This window comes from Mytilus edulis, chromosome 5 (genome assembly GCF_963676685.1).
Source record: "Mytilus edulis chromosome 5, xbMytEdul2.2, whole genome shotgun sequence".
Classification (NCBI taxonomy): domain Eukaryota; kingdom Metazoa; phylum Mollusca; class Bivalvia; order Mytilida; family Mytilidae; genus Mytilus; species Mytilus edulis.
The window spans coordinates 86,881,499-86,905,397 of record NC_092348.1 but is presented as its reverse complement, the minus strand read 5'-3'; the positions used below and the strand labels follow the sequence as shown (position 1 = coordinate 86,905,397).

The window sequence follows — 23,899 nt, the reverse complement described above, 5'->3', positions numbered from 1 at the left end:
GCGGCCATCTTGGTTGGTTGACCAGGTCACGCCACACATTTTTTAAACTAGATACCCCAAAGATGATTGTGGCCAAGTTTGGATTAATTTGGCCAAGTAGTTTCAGAGGAGAAGATTTTTGTAAAAGATTACTTTAATTAACGAAAAATGGTTAAAAATTTACTATAAAGGGCAATAACTCCTAAACGGGTCAACTGACCATTTTGGTCATGTTGACTTATTTGTAGATCTTACTTTGCTGAACATTATTGCTGTTTACAGTTTATCTCTAACTATAATAATATTCAAGATAATAACCAAAAACAGCAAAATTTCTTCAAAATTACCAATTCAGGGGCAGCAACCCAACAACCGATTGACCGATTCATCTGAAAATTTCAGGGCAGATAGATCTTGACCTGATAAACATTTTTACCCCATGTCAGATTTGCTCTAAATGCTTTGGTTTTTGAGTTATAAGCCAAAAACTGCATTTTACCCCTATGTTCTATTTTTAGCCGTGGCGGCCATCTTGGTTGGTTGACCGGGTCACGCCACACATTTTTTAAACTAGATACCCCAATGATGATTGTGGCCAAGTTTGCTTTGATTTGGCCCAGTAGTTTCAGAGGAGAAGATTTTTGTAAAAGTTAACGACGACGGACGACGACGACGGACGACGGACGCCAAGTGATGAGAAAAGCTCACTTGGCCCTTTGGGCCAGGTGAGCTAAAAATGTCTTTGCTCCATAAAAATAAAAATAAACACCAGTATTTTCATGATTTTAATAATATACCATAATGTTGCATGAAACTAACAACAATCAATCAATATAAAACCCTTTCATCTATACACATTTCAAATGAGGGCCCTCATGGGTTTTTTGATTATGTGATTACTTGGCTGTTTTTTTAATGATTATTTGATTATTAAGCCAAAAATTTCATGATTATTTGATTACCTAGGACTGTATTTTTAGTTTATGATTATTTGATTACTAAAGATAAGCAAATATTTAATGATTATGTGATTATATTGGCAAAAAAATGGTGATTATGTGATTACTAGGACCCCCCCATGAGGGGCCTCTCAAATAAGTAGCTTTTACATCAATAACACTCTCCCTGCTTTTCAGTGAGTTAAGTTTCCATATATTACAACCTAAATATAACAATTCCCCAAATTACAACCTAAATATAACAACTAGAAAAAAGAGGCTATCCCATATACAGTAATGTTCCTGAGAATTGTCTATTCTTGCTTGTAAAAGTACTACAATCAATTTTTACGCCTTATGTTATATTTCTAATATTATTTAGTGTATGTTCTTTTCATTTACCAAATGTTTATAATCTAAGCATTAGAGACTATGTTAAACTTACCAATAAACACTGTCTTCTATAAAATCCTAATAAACTAACAGATAAACATCCCATATCTACTGTCACTTGATTTTTTAGTGCTGTATTAAGAGTATATGTATGAACCAAATAAGGGAGAGCTTTATCATATCTGAAAAAAACCCAATAACACATTTAGTTAGAAAAACAACAAGCGATGTGTAATATTGGACCAATTACATAACAAATGAAATACAGAAATGATCATTTCTAGAAACTCTGACAATATAATTTTTAAACACATTACAATCTCTTATTATGATTTTTTTCATTTTCTCCTAAACAATACATCAAATTAACTTGGTTGTATTACTCAATTTATTTCACTTGACTGGGCGGAGTTTATCCAGTTCGCTCATAACAAACCAGTCCTTCTAAAGATAGGTGTTTTACGATACACTCATCAATGCATTGTCCAGTCATTCTTTTGTAGATTTCTTTGAGGTCACTGATAGGTAATTAGAAATCAGTAATAACTATAATGGCAATCATCGTAATAACACACATTTTCAAATCGACTGTCCTCATGCAAATTAAAACATAAGCTCCGCCCAATCAGTTGAAATAACATTGGTAATACATGGTATAATGTAATACATATTTGATAGATTTTTTCTATTTAAGAAATAGTCAAATTTATTCTGAATAATAATGATTTAATTAACTTTCCAATACAAATGTATTGAAAAAGGAACCGAAAACTTGCTAGCATTAACTGTCAAAGAACCTTCTATTTAACTTTTTCATCAGAAACATAGTTATGTATGCAACTGGATCTAGTCAAATTTTAAAAGTAATAATATTGATTATAATAATATGTCAATTTCTGCACCCATTAAATATTTTTTTAAACTAAATTAGACAATATAAATGCCAAAAACTAGTGCCAAATTTAAATGGTTATTACTGCGTGAAAAATATGTCATAACATTATTCACTATGATCAATACATGAAAATTAAAATAAATAACAACTGTTGGATTTTAGGAGGTTCAAATTATGTTCAAAGGGTACCATTATATGTCATAGCGATGGCATTATAAGATGTGGTTCCAACCACTTCATATGTTGAAAGGAAATGACAATTTCTGATTTCTGATTTTGACAAAAATGTAAAAAGATGATCAGGCATTATAAAATATATAATATAAAAATATAAAATAAAAAGTATAAATATACCAAGAAATTTTGACACTACAACACAAGAGGTCAACTTAAGATCATGAGAAAACATTTTAAAATAGACAAGTAATAGACATTAATACTCACTTTTCATCATTATATAATAATAATCCTTTAACAAAGAAATAAACTATTTTTCTAAACTGGTGAAATCTGTCATGCCACTGAAATAATAAAATCAAATCAAACATCAGAAATTATGTAACACAAATTCTAAGGTCTTTCTTCATGAACACCAAACATTGCTAAAGTAAGTTTCTGACATTCTTATAATTGACTTTTTATTGTGTTTTGAAGCAGTGTTTGTGTCTGTAGCTTATGCAAGAATAACATATGGTGGAGATATGTCAACGTGACAGCAAGGCAACACTACATATTATTTATTACTCATTCATTTTGTGAGAATTTGCATTGTGATACTATTTATATGTTATACTGTTGGATGGATTAATTTTGAAAACTTTGACATACAAATTCATCTCAGATGGCCCACTGCACTATTGCCATCAATGACATCAGATAGTCTGCACCACATGTGCAATGTATAAGGCATAATCATCACTGATGTACATGTCTTTGTTTTTATCATTTTATCCTATTAACAACTTTGAAATGTAGAAATCTAGGTATTTTTCCAATAGATACAAGAAGATGTGGTATGAGTGCCAATGAGACAACTCTCCATCAAAGTCTTAATTTGTAAAAGTAAACCATTATAGGTCAAAGTACAGCCTTCAACACAGAGCCTTGGCTCACACTGAACAGCAAGCTATAAAGGGCCCACAAAGGACTAGTGTAAAACCATTCAAACAGGAAAACCCAAAGGTCTAATCTTTATAAAAAAATAAAAAAAATAAACACTTATGAAACACATCAACAAACGACAACTACTGATCATCAAAATCCTGACAGAGGTCAGGTGCAAACAAATGCAGCTGGTTCAAAAGTTTTAATATGTACCAACCGTCACCCTTATCTCAAATAATAGTGTAACATCACAACATAGAACTAGAGGGTCCAAGGACCCTGTGTCGCTCACCTGATATTTTTATTTACAATTGATGCATGATAAATGCAACTGTTGAACTGTCGTTTAGTTTCAGAGATATAATACTAAAAAGTGTGTTTGAAACCTATGTTTTATTTCAGCCATTTGGGCAGGCAGGGTCATCATACACAGTGGTCCCTGGATATCCTAGTGGTGATTTAAACCAAGTTTGTTTAAATTTGACAGATGTTTCAGGGGTGAATTTTTGTAAAATTTATCTAACGAGAAATGCAAAGTAATGAGAAAGTTGTGAAGTTGTGAAGTGTTGTGCAACCCCCCCCCCCCCCCCTTTTGCCAAAAAAACCAAAAAGGTAATAAAAAATTATCATATAAGGGCAATCTATCCTATTAATGATTTCTGCAAAATTCAGTTGATTGTGCAAGGGTTGTATAGCCAGCTGAGGTCGTTAAAAACTCTCTTTTGCTGTTGCAGATAGATCTTGACCTGATAAACAATTTTACCACATGTCAGATTTGCTCTAAATGCTTTGGTTTTTGAGTGATAAGCCAAAAACTGCATTTTACCCCTATGTTCTATTTTTAGCCATGGCAGCCATCTTGGTTGGTTGGCCAGTTCATCGGACACAATTTTTAAACTAGATACCCCAATGATGATTGTTGCCAAGTTTGGTTCAATTTGGCCCAGTAGTTTCAGAGCAGAAGATTTTTGTAAAAGATAACTAAGATTTACGGAAAATGGTTAAAAATTGACTATAAGGGGCAATAACTCCTAAAGGGGTCAACAGACCATTTTGGACATGTTGACTTATTTGTAGATCTTACTTTGCTGAACATTTTTGCTGTTTACAGTTTATCTCTATCCATAAAATATTCAAGATAATAACCAAAAACAGCAAAATTTCCTTAAAATTACCAAATCAGGGGCAGCAACCTATCAACAGGTTGTCCGATTCATCTCAAAATTTCAAGGCAGATAGATCTTACCCTGATAAACAATTTTACCATATGTCAGATTTGCTCTAAATGCTTTGGTTTTTGAGTGATAAGCCAAAAACTGCATTTTACCCCTATGTTCTATTTTTAGCCATGGCGGCCATCTTGGTTGGTTGGCAGAGTCACCGGACACAATTTTTAAACTAGATACCCGAATGATGATTGTGGCCAAGTTTGATTTAATTTGGTCCAGTAGTTTCAGAGGAGAAGATTTTTGTAAAAGATAACTAAGATTTACGAAAAATGGTTAAAAATTGACTATAAAGGGCAATAACTCCTAAAGGGGTCAACAGACCATTTTGGTCATGTTGACTTATTTGTAGATCTTACTTTGCTGAACATTTTCGCTGTTTACAGTTTATCTCTATCTATAATAATATTCAAGATAATAACCAAAAACAGCAAAATTTCCTTAAAATTACCAATTCAGGGGCAGCAACCTATCAACGGGTTGTCCGATTCATCTCAAAATTTCAGGGCAGATAGATCTTGACCTGATTAACCATTTTACCCCTATTCTATACGAAGAAAGATAACTCCAATTGAAAATTAATTGCTATTGCACAATATTGTGCAATTAGATATTTCTTGCTATTGTGCAATTGAAAATTTCTTGCTATTGCACAATTCCTGATTTGGACCAACTTGAAAACTGGGCCCATAATCAAAAATCAAAGTACATATTTAGATAAAGCATATCAAATAAGCCCAAGAATTTAATTTTTGTTAAAATCAAACTTAGTTTAATTTTGGACCCTTTGGACCTTAATGTAGACCAATTTGAAAACTGGACCAAAAATTAAGAATCTACATACACAGTTAGTTTTGGCATATCAAAGAACCCATTTATTCAATTTTTGATGAAATCAAACAAAGTTTAATTTTGGACCCCCATTTGGACCAACTTGAAAACTAGGCCAATAATTAAAAATCTAAGTACATTTTTAAATTCAGCATATCAAAGAACCCCAAGGATTCAATTTTTGTTAAAATCAAACTAAGTTTAATTTTGGACCCTTTGGACCTTAATGTAGACCAATTTGAAAACAGGACCAAAAATTAAGAATCTACATACATAGTTAGATTCGGCATATCAAAGAACCCCAATTATTCAATTTTTGATGAAATCACACAAAGTTCAATTTTGGACCCTTTGGGCCCCTTATTCCTAAACTGTTAGGACCAAAACTCCCAAAATCAAACCCAACCTTCCTTTTATGGTCATAAACCTTGTGTTTAAATTTCATAGATTTCTATTTACTTATACTAAAGTTATGGTGCAAAAACCAAAAATAATGCTTATTTGGGCCCCTTTTTGGCCCCTAATTCATAAACTGTTGTGACCTCAACTCCAAAAATCAATCCCAACCTTCCTTTTGTGGTCATAAACCTTGTGTTTAAATTTCATTGATTTCTATTTACTTATACTAAAGTTATTGTGCGAAAACCAAGAATAATGCTTATTTGGGCCCTTTTTTGGCCCTTAATTCCTAAACTGTTGGAACCAAAACTCCTAAAATCAATCCCAACCTTCCATTTGTGGTCATAAACCTTGTGTCAAAATTTCATAGATTTCTATTCACTTAAACTAAAGTTATAGTGCGAAAACCAAGAAAATGCTTATTTGGGCCCATCTTGGCCCCTAATTCCTAAAATGTTGGGACCAAAACTCCCAAAATCAATCCCAACCTTCCTTTTGTGGTCATAAACCTTGTGTTAAAATTTCATTGATTTCTATTCATTTTTACTTAAGTTAGAGTGCAAAAACTAAAAGTATTCGGACGACGAAGACGACGACGACGCCAACGTGATAGCAATATACGACAAAAAAATTAAAATTTTTGCGGTCGTATAAAAAATAACTGAACCAAAGACTTTATCATGAAGTGGGACAGATGGACAAACAGACGGACGAATGGATGGATCCCAAGACCAGAAAATATAATGCTCCTCTTCTATCGTAGGTGGAGCATAAAAATCAAGTATTTACTTCTAGCATCCTGAAGGTCAATGTTTCCTTGTTTGTTTATAATAATACCTACCAAAATCATGATTTCATCTTTTTCTAAACCTTTCTGTCTTTGTTTAAGTTCTGCAGTCGCTGAAAGTAATAATCTTTTACATCTGAAAAGTAAAATAAAATGCTGAATATACAAATATATTAAGTTACGACAAAAACAATGTTACATTTAAGATGATAATACTGCTGCTCTATCTAGTATTATTTTACTTCATGTCAAAATGCCAGACTTTGATAGGTAAATACAAGGGGGATAATTAATGTCATATTTTGCTAGCAAGGAGATAAGATTGACATCATAGTACTGTATATTCAGAAATTATTGCAATGTTTTTATTATTGTGAAAAATGTGACAGGGTTATAATTACAATAATTTAAACTCACATTTTAAAATTTTCTATTTGAATTAAACAAGATTTTTCTAAATATCGCAAAAATTAAAGTTGCATTATAATCTTAATTGACAAAAATTGCAATAATACATGCATGCAATAATTTCTGAATAGCAGTATGTCAAATTAACAAAACATTCACTGTTCCTCAAAACCGTAGCATGAATTTAATTCAGATAAGATATAGGGAATATTATAAATGCCATTTTCTCAAACTTACTTATCATTTTGTGTTAAAAGAGTACAAAGGGAAAACTGTTCCAGCATAAATTTGTGTACCACGTCCCTGGGGGCATGGCATGCTTTTAGATATATCACAGGATGCAATAATCGTTGATCATCTTTAGGTAACAACTTAGGTAACTGTTTTACTATTTGATCAAGTCTTTGCAGTTCATTTTCTATCACCTGGAAAATTAACACAAGTTTTCAATATAAAATAAATATATGTGGTATATATAGATTCCACAACTGCAACAAGCGTATTACAATATATCTCCACTCCAGACATTTAAATTTTAATATTTGAAGCTTGAGGCTTGCAGAGCTTTTTAAATAATTAAAATTTAACTGTTGAGAGTGGAGAAATATTGTTATACATGAGTTACAGTGGTGGAATCTGTTTCTCTTATGATTTTTTTAGTTCCTTTTCCAAGATTTGAGGAAATTTGTGTACTTTTGATGAGACGTCATCAGGCATGGTCACCTTTGTTCATGACGTCACAATAAGAAAATTCAGAAGAAAACAAGAAACGTCACAATTTAATATCAACCAATCATTTGCCGAGAACAGATTTTACTAGCGAGGAGAAATATTTTTCTGACACGGGTCTGGAAGTGTGAAAATAGCACAAAAATAAGAGAAAGTATATTTCACTAATCACTCATGCAATAAAACCAATTCTTACTAGTTGGATAAATTTTATAAATCATTTGTTGATTGAAGTATGCCATGTATCTTAAGCTGCATCTATTCTTAATATCAAAATTAAAAGAGTTCATCTTTAAATCATTTTTTGATTGTCTGTTTTATTAATTCACAATTTTGTGAAAAACAACTAAAAAATGTTAGGCAATATATAAAACTTGATCAACTGAAAGAAATAATATGTCAGTTCTTTTCTGTGAAATGCTTGTAACCTCAATATGAATTACTACTGAAAACAATAGCTTGTTCCTTCACAACCAGATTTGAGTTGTTATGCTGTAAGATAAAACAGATCATTGCTTAGGCACTTTGTGGTAAGCACAGAATATAAGAATGGTTCTATTCTATTTTACATGAGGATATATAAAATTCATGAAAAATCCCCTGTGGAAATGGTTGGTAAAATGCATTTATATTGATATGATCCCTAATTTGCCAACATGTGGCAAAATATCCATTACTTGATATATAAAGGGGGCACAATCAGAATTACCTCCCTTGATCATTGGAGTCTATAAATAAGATTTCTAATATATTAGGATTAGTATATCTATTTGACTTACAATTGTAAGAACAGCTGGTCCATCAAACTGAATGGTTTCCTGACCTAAGGCTGTGTTGGCAGCCTGGTATGTTTCTGGAGCTGATAAAAAAGCATGAGTCACAGCTAATGTCACTTCCTGGTTAAAATTTTTATTGCTAGGAACCTGTGTCTGTGTGGCTACTGAACTTGTACTGGGACCTGAAAGGAATACAAATCATTTTCATTCTTAAATGTATACAAATGAATAACATGTTTTATCAGAAGATACTTTAACAGCAAAAAATTATTTTCTTGCTTCTCCTAGTCAGGCTTTGTTCCCCCATTCTGTTATAAATGACATTCTGTTTGTCTCTAAACTTATCTGGCTTTTCCCTTGTAACACTGCAATAAGCCTCCCAAGCACCTTTAGCTATCTAAACCCGTCTTTGATACTTTCAGATTTTGTTTCCCTAGTTATAGTACAATCACCATCACTGGTGCCTAGGGCTTTTCTGACTTTCCCTGAACATTGTTAAATCAGCATCCTAATAAATTCTGGCCTGTTCCTGAAACTTACCAAGTTTTGTTTCCCTAGGTATAGTACAATCCCAATCACCGGCACCCAGGGCTTTTTTGGCCTGTAGCTTACACCTACCAGGTTTTTGTTTCCCCAGTTATAGTACAATCACCATCACCAGCACCCAGAGAATTTGTAGCCTGTCCCTGATACCTACTAGGTTTTGTTTCCCAGTTATAGTACAATCACCATCGCCAGCACCCAGAGCTTTTCTAGCCTGTTCCTGATACCTACCAGGTTTTGTTTACCCAGTTATAGTACAATCACCATCGCCAGCACCCAGAGCTTTTCTAGCCTGTTCCTGATACCTACCAGGTTTTGTTTCCCCAGTTATAGTACAATCACCATCACCAGCACCCAGAGCTTTCCTGGCCTGTTCCTGATACTTACTAGGTTTTGTTTCCCCAGTTATAGTACAATCACCATCACCAGCACCAAGAGCTTTTCTGGCCTGTTCTTTGTCCCAGTCGTCTATTTCCTGGTCAAATTTATTATTGTCCTCTAACACCTGTTCCTTTAAGTCATCAGGTAGAACATCATTATCACAGCTTTCTTCTGTACAAATATTAACAATAAGAACAATAGTTCAGTACATTCTAATCAATTTCAGGTACAAAATTAGTTATATACATAGCTTTTATGGTAATTCCTTACAAGACCTAAGCACTAATAATATTAATGTAGAAGAACTTTTTAGAATCATTAGGATTCTATTTCAATAAAACATAACAGAATTAATAAATGGGGACACAGACGATATACTATATACTGTAATAAAGGAAAATAACTCAAGAATTGTAAAAGTTATGCTACAAAATTTGTACTTGATCTTAGTTTTGAGGTAATAAGCATTATGCATAAGTTTCATGACATTTGATTGAAGCACACTTAAGAAAGGGAACAGAAACCAAAATTTAAAGTGTTCTTATTCAGTGCTATTACACAAATGTCCACGGTTTGGAGAGGGTTGAGCACTAATAAACATGTTGAACCCAACAAATTTCTTTATATACCTGTACCAAGTCAGCTTCCTGTTCATGTCTTTTACATTCATTTTTTTTTTGTAAATTATTATTCATATAAATTAGGTGATTATTTTGCTGGTTTGAATGTTTCACGTTTTCTGTCTTTTATTGCTGACTATACAATTTATGTTTTATTAATTGTTGAAGACCATATAGTGACCGTTAATTGCTTATATCTACTTCATGTTTTAACTCTAATGAATAGTTGTCTCATTGGCAATCATACCACATCTCCTTATTTTTATATTGATTCTTCAAAATCAAACTGTTTGATTTTTTACTTTATTACATTTTAAAGCTATATTATCTTTCTACAAATGCTCACCAATTAACCATGTTATTAAATGGTCAATAAGTAACTTATAATTCCTATGTCTTAGTATATATGTATAAATGTACTACAAAACAAAATCTACCTTCTGCCTCTAATTTTGATTTATCCACATACATTAAACAATAAGCACTAGCGTTATGAAATCCACCCACACTTTCTTTTACTAAATCATCCCATGATGCATCAGTCACTGATATGTCATTAAATTTCAACCATTTCGTTAACGACCAAATATATGCCCAGTAATGTCCAGAAGCAGCTTGTCCTTCATGGACAAGTACAGCATGCAAATGATAAGGACACTGAAAAATAAAAGATAAAAATGGCAGGCTCAATATGGCTACAAAAGTTGTGTAATGTAAACAAGGAGTTGCACATGGGATTGCACAATTTAGATATGGCTATGTTGTATAAGATAATGTGCAAAGTAAACCCCCACTGATTATTATAGATTGTAAAATAGTTCCAGTCAAACAGGAAATGACTGCCTATAACTGGCTAAAACTATCAACTAAACATTACTATATATTAGATCATGATTAAATGTCAAATCTTCAAATTCTTTAATAAAGTAGCTTACTATAATAAAGAAAAAGAAATTATGTACTCAAATTGAGTATTCTTTTCCATACTAACCGTAACAGATAAGTCATGCATTTTACAATAGTTTGTATGGAATGTTACCAAAATTATCTCCCTTGGCATGAGTTTTATTGTGCATTCTATAGAAATTTCATCTCGCCTATATCATATATGAATTTCAACATATTTTTATGTCCTCAACAAAATATAAAAAATCCATTTATAGGCTTAACATTTTCTCCATTATCAAGATAATCAAGTTGAATCTCAATTTTTCAAAGTCAGCCGCTGGACTATTGCAATTTTTCCAAAAAAGAATCACAGATCACGGTGTTCAAAGATAATCTGAGGTAAAACCCTTGATGAAAAAGAATGTCGTAAATCAAAACAATGGTCATTGACTGGAAAATCAATTTCATGTGTATCGTCAGAAGAACTCTTCAATCCATGTAAGTTAAGAAATAATAGTGACAAATATACTGCAAAACAATTCTACCACCATCAAACTAGGTTAGATGTCAATTCTAGTTTATTCCTAAAATTTTCAAATCAAAATGATCTGGTTTTTTTATGTACTAGTCCCAGAGAGGCACCTGATTCCTTTCAATTTCGAGCGTGAGTACTGTCTTTTCAATAAATAATATTACTTTTTAAAATAAGAGAATTGTTTGTGTATTTTACCTTTCTCATGGCCTCATCCCCATACTGTCTATTTATAGCTTCTTCTAAGGAATTTATGTTTTCTTGTAATCCTACAAATATTCCAAATGAATGAATATTTCAATTGTATACCACTAAATGAAAATTTAACAGGATAAAAGAAAGCAAAGTTTGTGGAAAATAGACACAAGGTTTGAAGTTTGATGAGGATGAATATATTTTATCATGTCAAAACAAATCTTTGTTTATGTGTTGTTTCATCAAATTCTTTTCTCATTATACTAACAAAGTCAAGAATGACGGCTGATTGACTGTGGGTGTTTCTGTATCTACAATAAATGTATACATTTTCAAACAATACCAAATTTGTTTTAGATACTGTTCCTAAATTGTAATTGATTGTATTCTTATTTTTATGATTTTATTTTGCTACATAATTATTGGCGGGATATTAGTTCTTTAGTTTCATGAGACATTTTTTTTTGTCAAACAGTAAAATGTGATACGAAATTAAAAATAAATAAAACTTTTTTAATCAATATTCAATGAAGAATTGTCTCTTTACAATACAATTAAAAGACATACCTCTAACATCCTGTTCTACTTCAGTTCGCCATCTCCGCAAACATTCTTGTAAAACTTTTAATTCTGAATCTTCTACATGTTTAGGTGAAGGGTTACTGATTAAGACGTTTGTCCGATGAGGTTTGATGGGCGTGGCTATTTTTTTGGCTGGTGATGATGAAGGGGGTGATGTTGATGTCATAGGAACATCTGTGGGTGTATCAGTTACCATACTAGAACAAAAACCAAAGAATGGTAGTCAAAATAAAAATTATGGCAGATTCTTTGCATTGTTTACAAAAAAGAAAAGAAACTTAAGATGTCTAATTAAAGTTCTTTTCCATTATTTATAATTCCAAAAAATATTTAAAAATCTTAATCATGTATGTTGATTTTGATTTATTTTTTAATAACATGGTTATTTTTATTTTTAGTTTTTACTCTATACATGCTATACAGAAGTTAACATTTCTGCTATGAGATGTACCATCCTTGTGGAATAATTCATATAAAAAAATTAGATAAATATCTTCATTCTCAAGCATGATTTCATAAAGATAATTTTCTAAACACAGTCTAATATCATTCATGCTTGATATTCATAATTCTATATTCATTGTTGTTTTTTTTCGTAAAATTATTCAAAATAAAGAACAATAATGTTAACTTTACCTAGTATGAGGTTTAGGAGATTCCATTTCTACATCTAATGAAAGACACTGGGTTTCAGGTTTACTTTGGGCAAACTCTAAAGCATAGGATAATACGTCTTGTAGAGGAACTTTCTTACTACCACTTCCATAATGGTTAAATCTGTAATAAACAAATCAACTTTGTAAAATTGATGGTCTTATTCTCCATTCTTCATTCTCCTGATTAAATGTTTAATAACATATTTTTTATACAAAATAATAGCCTGTTTGAACAGCATATTACTTCTTGACAGTTTTGTCCAAAAATAACAATTTTCCTACAAGAAATTTTATTTCAAAGGTTACATCTATAGTTTTGTTGTTCAGTAAAATGAATGGTTCAATGCTTATGAGGATTATACTCTATTCTAGTTCCTGCTGAGTTATTTCACACATGCTATATATAAAGATACAAATAAAGTGTCATGTCCACGCAGAAAACAGTAAAGATACAAGCATCGGATACTGATCCTGATTGGATACTGATACCGATATTGGTTTTTACAATTCTGTTGACACAAAAACTTACTTATCTAACTTAGAATACAACACAGATAATTCCTCTCGTAATTTTTTGACTTGTTCTCTTCGTTGCCTGGTTTCTAATTTATTGCCAATCATATATCTGAAATGAAAATAGGTAAATCTATAAACAGTTCTTATCATTTTATAATAGAATCTGCCTCCACTGAAACACCATTTTATTATTCAATATTAATCTTTTTAACTGTAATTAATGCTTTGCAGGGAGCAACTTGATACGACCGCAGATGTCGAATCCTGAACTGTTGGGGCACAACATTCAAGCTTGATACAGCTCTGAATTTGGATTGTGATTAAACAGTTTACACAGAATGAATGTGGTCTATGAACTTAAAATCTAAATTGGACATTTACCTATTAAGGTCCAATATCCTATCAAAGAACCAAAAGAATTCAATTAATGATGGAATAAAAAAAAGTTCAATTTTGGACTCTTTAGAACTCAATGTGGACCAATTTGATAAGGGGGCCAAAATATCAAAAATCTAAATACATGGTTAAAATGTATTAAAACCTTCTTTTACAAGCATGTTTTTAAAGAGCATTATGTTGAAGAACTAAAATTTTCTTAGCTTACCTATCCATATATATCACTTGAGGAAATTCTATTTTGTTGTGAATTTTTTCAGGACGTCCAAGTTGTTGGTTAAACTGAAACCTGGAAAGTTCATAGGTCAACACTGGAGGAAGTTTGGTAAACCACAACTGAAATACAGCAACAAATTTAAACTTATTAATGCACGGTTATCAAATATATTTAAAAATAAAAATCTAATTGTTAGAACCATATTTGCTTTTTATGGATCCTTCAAAACTAAGAATTCAATGTTTAATTAAACTTAAGTATTAGAACTTACTAATGAGGCTTTTCTACTCTTATATGTTTTAAAGTTTATATATCTATATACTAAAGAGAAAAGTCATTTTTACTATTATAACAGATTCACTGAATATTAGTACAATAAGTTGTAGTCACATACTCTCTTTAAGATATGAAACACTTTGACTGCTCTCTAGTATTATGAATTATAACAACTTGTAACTGTTGGATGAAATGTTTTTACCAATGTTTTTTTTGCCCTATAGGGCAAGTAAAATAAAGTACAAATGCATGACAGAAAACTGACCTCTTGACCTGATTGCTGTGTAGTATCATTACTGACTGTTTCTATAGCTCCATGTGCTGTAGCAGCTTCTAAACTCTCATGGATGTCACGAAAACCATTTACTTGTAATGGAAACTGACCAAAATTCTCATCATTGCTAAAACCTTTACCTAAGGAAAAAAAAACACTATTGAATTGCATAAGCTAAAGCAATTAAAAGCCAAGTTTCCAATGCATGCAACATCTATATTTGACTTTACAAATAACTTTCAATTCTTTATTAAAACTAGATGAGTCGGCAAGCATAAATGCCTTTACTTGCAGTCTAATAGTGAAAACTCTATTAACTGCAAAAAAATACAAAGTCTGAAATTCATTATTATAAATTTATGTATAAAAACCAACTCTAATTCAGCAGCCTCACAAAGGCCATGATTTCCAGAACAGGATTGAAATTGGTTGGTTGATAAAAAAATTTTCATGTTAAACATACCTTCATTGACACCCTCAGCTCTATATTGACCATAAAATAACTCAACCATTGGATTTTTTGTTTCTCCAGATTCTCCAGCCCTGTAAAATAAAAATAAATTAATGTTTGAATTGTAAATACAAACAAGGACCAGCACAGAAACACTTTTAAAGGAAGTTCTAGTACAAATTTAAATCCCAGGTTAACAGTATTTCAAATGAAACTGATACAAAGATAAATTTAAATAAAGTTGCTCCAATTTAACAGTAAATATGTGTTTATTCTCTTGATCTTGATACTGGTACAATAAATGATTTAACACTAATAAATCTGCTATTCTTTAGTCATGTGGAATATATCAGTAATTGTTTTAAAAAGTCTTCTGTTTTATTGCTTTTAGAAAACTGGTGTTGATGCCATCTTTATTGGATTCAAATCAATTTTCTACAGAGTCCATTCCTTTCACATGTGATCAGTACTGAGTTAATACACAAATAGTGACTTTCAAACACATTGTCATATCTGCATTGTCCATTATAATTTTCCTTTTCCAATTATTACATATAAATGTCCCACAAGTAATTGTCTTGAGGTCATATTACACTGGATATAACCTTCTCTTGTGTGTGATCCATTGATCAGACTTACCCTGTTTCAGGAGATGGAGGTCTGAATGTTGTTTTAAATGCATCTTCTAACCATTCTAATAACTTGTGTTGGAATTCACTGACATCCTATAAAACATTAAAAAAAAATAAGCCAAAAATGTACAAAAATACAACACCTTGTTGAGAAACTTTTCTTCTAGTGTGTGTACTTGAATGCATGAAAAGTCAGTTCTCTTACAAATATTAGAACTGCACTTTTATCAATCCCAAAGTTGAAAATACCGTCTATTTTATTCGCATAAAACTGGAAATTGAAAACAAGATTTTTCATTAAATGTCCAAGGTTGTGATTTGTTGTTTTTTGTAGAAACAAATGACAGAAAATCCCTAGACGACATACTGTAAAGAGCAGGCTGTTTCTGATGGTTTATGTTATTTTATTGAGTTATAGAAACAAGTCTTATCTTAAATACAGAATATTGCATGTTTATTTTTAAGGGGGTTATTTGTGCTGCACAGTATAGATGTCAATTGGGGTTCAAAGATGTTTTTGGATTGCTGCCTAAGTAACATATACCTAACATCTCCTGTCAAATAGAATAATTGGGGATGGCAACGAGTACTCGATCCGAAGGACGAGTACTCGGGTACAGTTTTAGTACTCTGATACTCGTTTGCCTATTATACATCTTGATATTTTTTCTTCACATTTCCACTCACTTTAGTTCAGTTGAAATTTCCTCTTCATAATACTAAATAAAATCAATAACAAAATAAATATGTTTATTTTAGGCTACTATTTGTTATAGAAGTACCAGCAATGTCCTTTCCTTCCAAGGGAATGTTTTCATTTGCACTACTTGTAACAAAACATAGTAAGTCAAAAAGTATTTCGTCTGAAATTGTTGACCAGATCATATTTCCTAACAAAAAAAAATCGAAGTGACTTGCGGAAAACCCTACGAATCTGGTTTGAGATGGTGTTTGTACATGGATCAACACTTTCATTGATTAATAATTAACTCATCACAAGCCGTAACATTTACCTTTGTATGTTAATCAAGACTTCTATGTGAAGTGATGTGTATGAGATGTATATTTAAATTAATTTAATTACTCTGTATTTGAAACTTTACTATAATTGTTTAATTTTAAGAAAGGCAAAAGTACGGGAGCCCAAAAGTCAAAAACAAACTGACTACATCATGGCTAATAAAAAAAATAAAATCAGAAAAAAAAGTGCAAAAAAACAAAACACAGAAAAAGTAAGACTGAGCGACACGAAAAAGCACAAGTAATTTGTTACGGTAGTCCAATATTGTTGTTGACAAATTAATGGACAGGTCGTATTATGATAAATACCAACTCATCAGGAACAGATGATACATATAGTCTACTTTAATGGAGTTTATATGCAAATATTTTTGATTTTATTGGAATTTGGTTCATGAACACATACACAAACAATAATTGCTATTATGATAGGTTATTTGTAGAAACGGTGGTCGGTTAATTAATTCATTATTCAATTGACACAAAAACAGAGTAGCAAGCTATGCTTGTAGTACATTTGTCTTATATTTATGAAAGGTAATAACAAAAACACTGCATCCCAATTAAAATCTAAAATTCAATAGATGATAACAATTCATTCAAGTACTCGCGAGTACTCGAGTATTATGACCGAGTATCCGAGTATTAAATTTCAGATCTTTTGACATCCCTAACAATAATTGAATGTTACCTGTTGACTGTCTCCTACACCAGTAGCTGCAGTAGCAGCAAAGGCTTCTTTAAGAATATCTACTGCTTTAGAAGGATCTACATACTTTCTCTTTGAACCAACCATTAATGCAAACAAACGTCTGAGTTCACACATAAACCTGACATTTCTCGTCTCCTGCTGTAAAATGGAGAAAAGAATTCATATTATAAATTATGGATTCTATGTTATGCAAGGACAACTTTTACTCCATATCGCAACTTCAAAAGAATGAACAACATGTACACTCTATATTAGGTCAGTCAACAAAATGGTATGCACATGATGCTAAGAAAAGTAAACGGCTTTAAAAAGGAACGTATCCTTATCCAAAACCTTCTAAATTGGTATCCAACAAATAATAACAAATCCACAGTATTTTAACCGTTAACCCCCCATTTTGATAGGATTTATATACCCTTGAGTAAAATCACAATTTTTATAGTACCATAATAACCAGATGCTCCGCAGGGCGTAGCTTTATACGACCGCAGAGGTTGAACCCTGAACGGTTGGGGCAAGTATGGACACAACATTCAAGCTGGATTCAGCTCTAAATTTGGATTGTGATTAAATAGTTGACACAGCATAGGTTTCTGACACAGAATGAATGTGTTCTAATGAACTTAAAATTTTTGTTTTCTCTTAGAGCAATTCACTATGCTGTTGAATATTAATCCTCTCAAAAAAATGTTTGAAGAAATTTTCTTTTTTATTTATGAAATTTCAAATGAGAAAAATTGAACCCAATTTTTTTAATCACATCCCCCTTTCCCTTATTCCAAAACTAATCTCAATTAAAATTTCTAATGGAGTTTGCAACAATAACTACTCATTTAAATACATCATAAAATATTAAGATGTAAAAAAACTGCTTGTTATCACTGAATGGTAAAGATTATTTTAATTTATCAGTTGGTAGTAAAAAGTGAATATACATTGTATATTGTATATAACAAAGATTTAAGTTGATTCTGGACAAAGAAAGATAACTCCAATTAAAAAAAAATCTTGCTATTGCACAATATTTTGCAATTAGATATTTCTTGCTTACTATTCTGGACAAAGAAAGATAACTCTAATTAAAAAAAATTTTGCTATTTCACAATATTGTGCAATTAGATATTTCTTGCCATTGCGCAATACTGTGCAATTGAAAAGACTTGCTATTGCACAATACTTAATATAATAATTTTGGATCCTGATTTGGACCAACTTGAAAACTGGGCCCATAATAAACCAGGTGCTCCGCAGGGCGCAGCTTTATACGACCGCAGAGGTCGAACCCTGAACAGTTGGGGCAAGTATGGACAAAACATTCAAGCGTGATACAGCTCTGAATTTGGATTGTGATCAAATTTTTGACATTACATGTTTTTTTTTACACAAAACAAATGTCAAGATTTTACAAATCAATTAAAGATTTCTTCTTATTTAAATCTAAAATTAAATAGTTGACACAGCATAGGTTTCTGACACAGAATGAATGTGGTCTAATGAACTTAAAAGTTTTTTTTTTGCCTTTGAGCAATTCACTATGCTGTTGAATATTAATCCTCTCAAAAAAATGTTTGAAGAAATTTTCTTTTTATTTATGAAATCTAAAATGAGAAAAATTTAACCCCCCCCCCCCCCCCTTTTTTCACATCCCCGTTTCCCTTTTTCCAAAACTGATATCAATTCAAATTTCTAATGGAGTTTGCAACAATAACTACTCTTTTAAATACATCATAAAATATTAAAATGTAAAATAAAGTGCTTGTTATCACTGAATGGTAAAGATTGGTTGGTAGTAAAAGTGAATATACATTGTTTATTGTATAAAACAATAAAAAAAACTTCATCAGCAACATTTTATATTGGCAAATTTCCAATGAAGTTATTTACATAAAGTTATTGGCAAATAAAAATAGAAAATGACATCATAGTCATGTCTGGCAAATTTCCAACATACATTATCTAAAACATTTTAGATAAGATAAGGAAAAAAAGCTTCATCAGCAACATTTTATATTGGCAAATTTCCAATGAAGTTATTTACATAAAGTTATTGGCAAATAAAAATAGAAAATGACATCATAGTCATGTCTGGCAAATTTCCAACATATATTATCAACTACTATTCTATACAAAGAAAGATAACTCCAATTGAAAATTAATTACTATTGCACAATATTGTGCAATTAGATATTTCTTGCTATTGTGCAATACTGTGCAATTGAAAATTTCTTGCTATTGCACAATACTTGATATGGAATCCTGATTTGGACCAACTTGAAAACTGGGCCCATAATCAAAAATCAAAGTACATATTTAGATAAAGCATATCAAATAAGCCCAAGAATTTAATTTTTGTTAAAATCAAACTTAGTTTAATTTGGACCCTTTGGACCTTATTGTAGACCAATTTGAAAACTGGACCAAAAATTAAGAATCTACATACACAGTTAGATTTGGCATATCAAAGAACCCATTTATTCAATTTTTGAAGAAATCAAACAAAGTTTAATTTTGGACCCCCATTTGGACCAACTTGAAAACTAGGCCAATAATTAAAAATCTCAGTACATTTTTAAATTCAGCATATCAAAGAACCCCAAGGATTCAATTTTTGTTAAAATCAAACTAAGTTTAATTTTGGACCCTTTGGACCTTAATGTAGACCAATTTGAAAACGGGACCAAAAATTAAGAATCTACATACATAGTTAGATTCGGCATATCAAAGAACCCCAATTATTCAATTTTTGATGAAATCACACAAAGTTCAATTTTGGACCCTTTGGGCCCCTTATTCCTAAACTGTTAGGACCAAAACTCCCAAAATCAAACCCAACCTTCCTTTTATGGTCATAAACCTTGTGTTTAAATTTCATAGATTTCTATTTACTTATACTAAAGTTATGGTGCAAAAACCAAAAATAATGCTTAATAGGGCCCCTTTTTGGCCCCTAATTCATAAACTGTTGTGACCTCAACTCCAAAAATCAATCCCAACCTTCCTTTTGTGGTCATAAACCTTGTGCTAAAATTTCATTGATTTCTATTTACTTATACTAAAGTTATTGTGCGAAAACCAAGAATAATGCTTATTTGGGCCCTTTTTTGGCCCTTAATTCCTAAACTGTTGGAACCAAAACCCCCAAAATCAATCCCAACCTTCCTTTTGTGGTCATAAACCTTGTGTCAAAATTTCATAGATTTCTATTCACTTAAACTAAAGTTATAGTGCGAAAACCAAGAAAATGCTTATTTGGGCCCTTTTTGGCCCCTAATTCCTAAAATGTTGGGACCAAAACTCCCAAAATCAATACCAACCTTCCTTTTGTGGTCATAAACCTTGTGTTAAAATTTCATAGATTTCCATTCACTTTTACTAAAGTTAGAGTGCGAAAACTAAAAGTATTCGGACGCCGGACGACGACGACGACGCCAACGTGATAGCAATATACGACGAAAATTTTTTCAAATTTTGCGGTCGTATAAAAATCTATAAGTACATTTTTGGATTCAGCATATCAAAGAACCCCAAGATTTCAATTTTTGTTAAAATCAGACTAAGTTTAATTTAGGACCCTTTGGACTTTAGTGTAGACCAATTTGAAAACAGGACCAAAAATGAAGAATCTACATACACAGTTAGATTTGGTATATCAAAGAACCCCATTTATTCAATTTTTGATGAAATCAAACAAAGTTTAATTTTGGACCCCGATTTGGACCAACTTGAAAACTGGGCCAATAATCAAGAATCTAAGTACATTTTTAGATTCAGCATATCAAAGAACCTAACTGATTCATTTTTTGTCAAAATCAAACTAAGTTTAATTTTGGACCCTTTGGACCTTAATGTAGACCAATTTGAAAACGGGACCAAAAGTTAAGAATCTACATACACAGTCATGACAGTTAGATTCGGCATATCAAAGAACCCCAATTATTCAATTTTGATGAAATCAAACAAAGTTTAATTTTGGACCCTTTGGGCCCCTTATTCTGTTGGGACCAAAACTCCCAAAATCAATACCAACCTTCCTTTTATGGTCATAAACCTTGTGTTTAAATTTCATAGATTTCTATTTACTTATACTAACGTTATGGTGCGAAAACCAAGAAAAATGCTTATTTTGGGTCCCTTTTTGGCCCCTAATTCCTAAACTATTGGGACCTAAACTCCCAAAATCAATACCAACCTTCCTTTTGTAGTCATTAACATTGTGTTTAAATTTCATTGATTTCTATTTTCTTAAACTAAAGTTATTGTGCGAAAACCAAGAATAATGCTTATTTGGGCCCTTTTTTGGCCCCTAATTCCTAAACTGTTGAAACCAAAACTCCCAAAATCAATCCCAACCGTTCTTTTGTGGTCATAAACCTTGTGTCAAAATTTCATAGATTTCTATTAACTTAAACTAAAGTTATAGTGCGAAAACCAAGAAAATGCTTATTTGGGCCCTTTTTGGCCCCTAATTCCTAAAATGTTGGAACCAAAACTCCCAAAATCAATACCAACCTTCCTTTTGTGGTCATAAACCTTGTGTTAAAATTTCATAGATTTCCATTCACTTTTACTAAAGTTAGAGTGCGATAACTAAAAGTATTCGGACGACGACGACGACGACGACGACGACGCCAACGTGATAGCAATATACGACGAAAATTTTTTCAATTTTGCGGTCGTATAAAAAGTTGAATATATGGTATAGGGCACCTTTTGAGGGTTAACTAACAGGCTTACATTGGTAGATTATCAGGTTGTACTTTAATACATGTATTACCCTTATCACTACTTATACATCATCTAATTGTCTTACCTGTGCAGGATCTTTAGGTAGTTTGAAGTTAAGCACCAAATGTCGAAATCTTCTGAGATTAAATAAAGACTGAAATGATAAAATGGATATATTTCTATTGTATTACTCATACCAATAAAAGAAATTACGTAGCTTCAGAGACTATGTTTCTGTTAGATGGATTTTGCTTCCACAGTTGGATCTTCCTAATGTGGATGTTGAATACCACCATGTTAATGTTACCAGATTATATCCTTCACTTATACAAGTCGCAAAGTGACACAATTATTACTTCTGGTTTATGTTATTATTGTTACTTTGTATACTCCAAATTCACCACATTTAGTCATTAATGTATGCTAATCTAAACTAAGATTTAAAAACTTTGCCAATTCAAATGAAGATTCCAGGTAACAATTAATCTTTTCAAAATAATGTCTGAAATGTTTTCTTTGATTTTGAAGTTCTTTCTTGGGTAAATATTTATCAGAAGTGGGCAGAGATGCAAGCCTGGAATGTCAAATAAATGTTTTAAATATACTTACAGATAACAAGATCTGAAAGTCTGTACAAAACACCAGGTCATTTTGATAGAGTCTTGAAGGTGTTTTCAATTTAAACAAGCATTTTTCAACCTTTATACTCTTGATTACCTGTATTACAGCACTTTACCAGCAGGTAAATCTGATTACCTGTATAACAGCACTTAACCAGCAGGTAAATATGAGTACCTGTATTACAGCACTTAACCAACAGGTAAATATGATTACCAGTATAACAGCACTAAACCAACAGGTAAATATGATTACCAGTACAACAACACTAAACCAACAGGTAAATATGATTACCAGTATAACAGCACTAAACCAACAGGCAAATATGATTACCAGTATAAAAGTACTAAAACAACAGGTAAGTATGATTACCTGTATTACGGCACTAAACCAACAGGTATTTCCCACATTCTTTAAACCAACAGGACATTCTTCTAGTCTCTTCCTTTCATGAGGATTAAGTGGGTCTACAAACCATATATCACCTCTTTTCCGTTTTGTCCCAGCTTTACTTTCTATTAAACTTTGTTCTAACACTCTGAAAAGTACAAGAAAGATTTGTGTAAAACATTACATACACTGGTTTCTTCAATCAAAAAATTACATCATTATTTAAATGAGAACATGTAGCAAAACATTGAGGTTGAGGTTTTATTATTGAGAATAAAGAACATTAGATAACAAGCAATACAATTGAATCATTAAGTCTTCCGTAGTTCATCAATTATAAATAAATAGAGATTTAGGAAGTGGGTCAATGAGACAGCAACCCAGCTTTTTATATAACTTATAGATTTCTGCAGTTCATAAATAACCTGCTTATATCCTGTTCTTCCTTTGAAACCTGACCTCCCAGAATTCCCTGTGTATCTTGAAGACTGGCGGCGATTGCTTTCTGTAGTTCGTCACTTTCATTTGTTTCTGTTGTCAAGTCTATGACACCTGTTGTTCATATCAAAAGAGTTTTAAATACAAAGCATGTTTACAAACAAAGTGTTGATTACATCAAAGAAATTTGTCATATTCTTAAATATATGTCACAGTAAAAGCACTCTTTCTGGGGTTTTTTTTATATAGATTTACTATTTTTGTTTGATGTACATGCAAATTAATTTTTATGAAAAGAAAGTAGATAATATCTTACATGGTAACAGGAAACAGATTACTGAATTACCAAGAAATACTTGAGTATCTAAGTAT

At 31.7% G+C, this 23,899-nt stretch overlaps 1 protein-coding gene across 2 annotated transcripts in view; it reads right to left on the bottom strand.

The window, feature by feature from the left end:
• Positions 1 to 23,899, bottom strand: part of LOC139524703 (ubiquitin carboxyl-terminal hydrolase 25-like) — a 32,539-nt gene that overhangs the window by 5,257 nt on the left and 3,383 nt on the right. For both annotated transcript variants that reach the window (XM_071319716.1, XM_071319717.1), the window contains exons 4-22: positions 23,515 to 23,641; positions 23,072 to 23,237; positions 22,167 to 22,235; positions 17,336 to 17,494; positions 15,632 to 15,717; positions 15,005 to 15,084; positions 14,533 to 14,681; positions 13,983 to 14,110; positions 13,392 to 13,487; positions 12,843 to 12,983; positions 12,192 to 12,403; positions 11,628 to 11,698; positions 10,447 to 10,666; positions 9,396 to 9,560; positions 8,469 to 8,647; positions 7,198 to 7,385; positions 6,607 to 6,688; positions 2,650 to 2,726; positions 1,363 to 1,492 (exon numbers count right to left, since the gene is read on the bottom strand). In XM_071319716.1, coding sequence (XP_071175817.1) covers positions 1,363 to 1,492; positions 2,650 to 2,726; positions 6,607 to 6,688; positions 7,198 to 7,385; positions 8,469 to 8,647; positions 9,396 to 9,560; positions 10,447 to 10,666; positions 11,628 to 11,698; positions 12,192 to 12,403; positions 12,843 to 12,983; positions 13,392 to 13,487; positions 13,983 to 14,110; positions 14,533 to 14,681; positions 15,005 to 15,084; positions 15,632 to 15,717; positions 17,336 to 17,494; positions 22,167 to 22,235; positions 23,072 to 23,237; positions 23,515 to 23,641 — 2,525 coding nt within the window. The remainder of the gene's footprint in view (positions 1 to 1,362; positions 1,493 to 2,649; positions 2,727 to 6,606; positions 6,689 to 7,197; positions 7,386 to 8,468; positions 8,648 to 9,395; positions 9,561 to 10,446; positions 10,667 to 11,627; positions 11,699 to 12,191; positions 12,404 to 12,842; positions 12,984 to 13,391; positions 13,488 to 13,982; positions 14,111 to 14,532; positions 14,682 to 15,004; positions 15,085 to 15,631; positions 15,718 to 17,335; positions 17,495 to 22,166; positions 22,236 to 23,071; positions 23,238 to 23,514; positions 23,642 to 23,899) is intronic.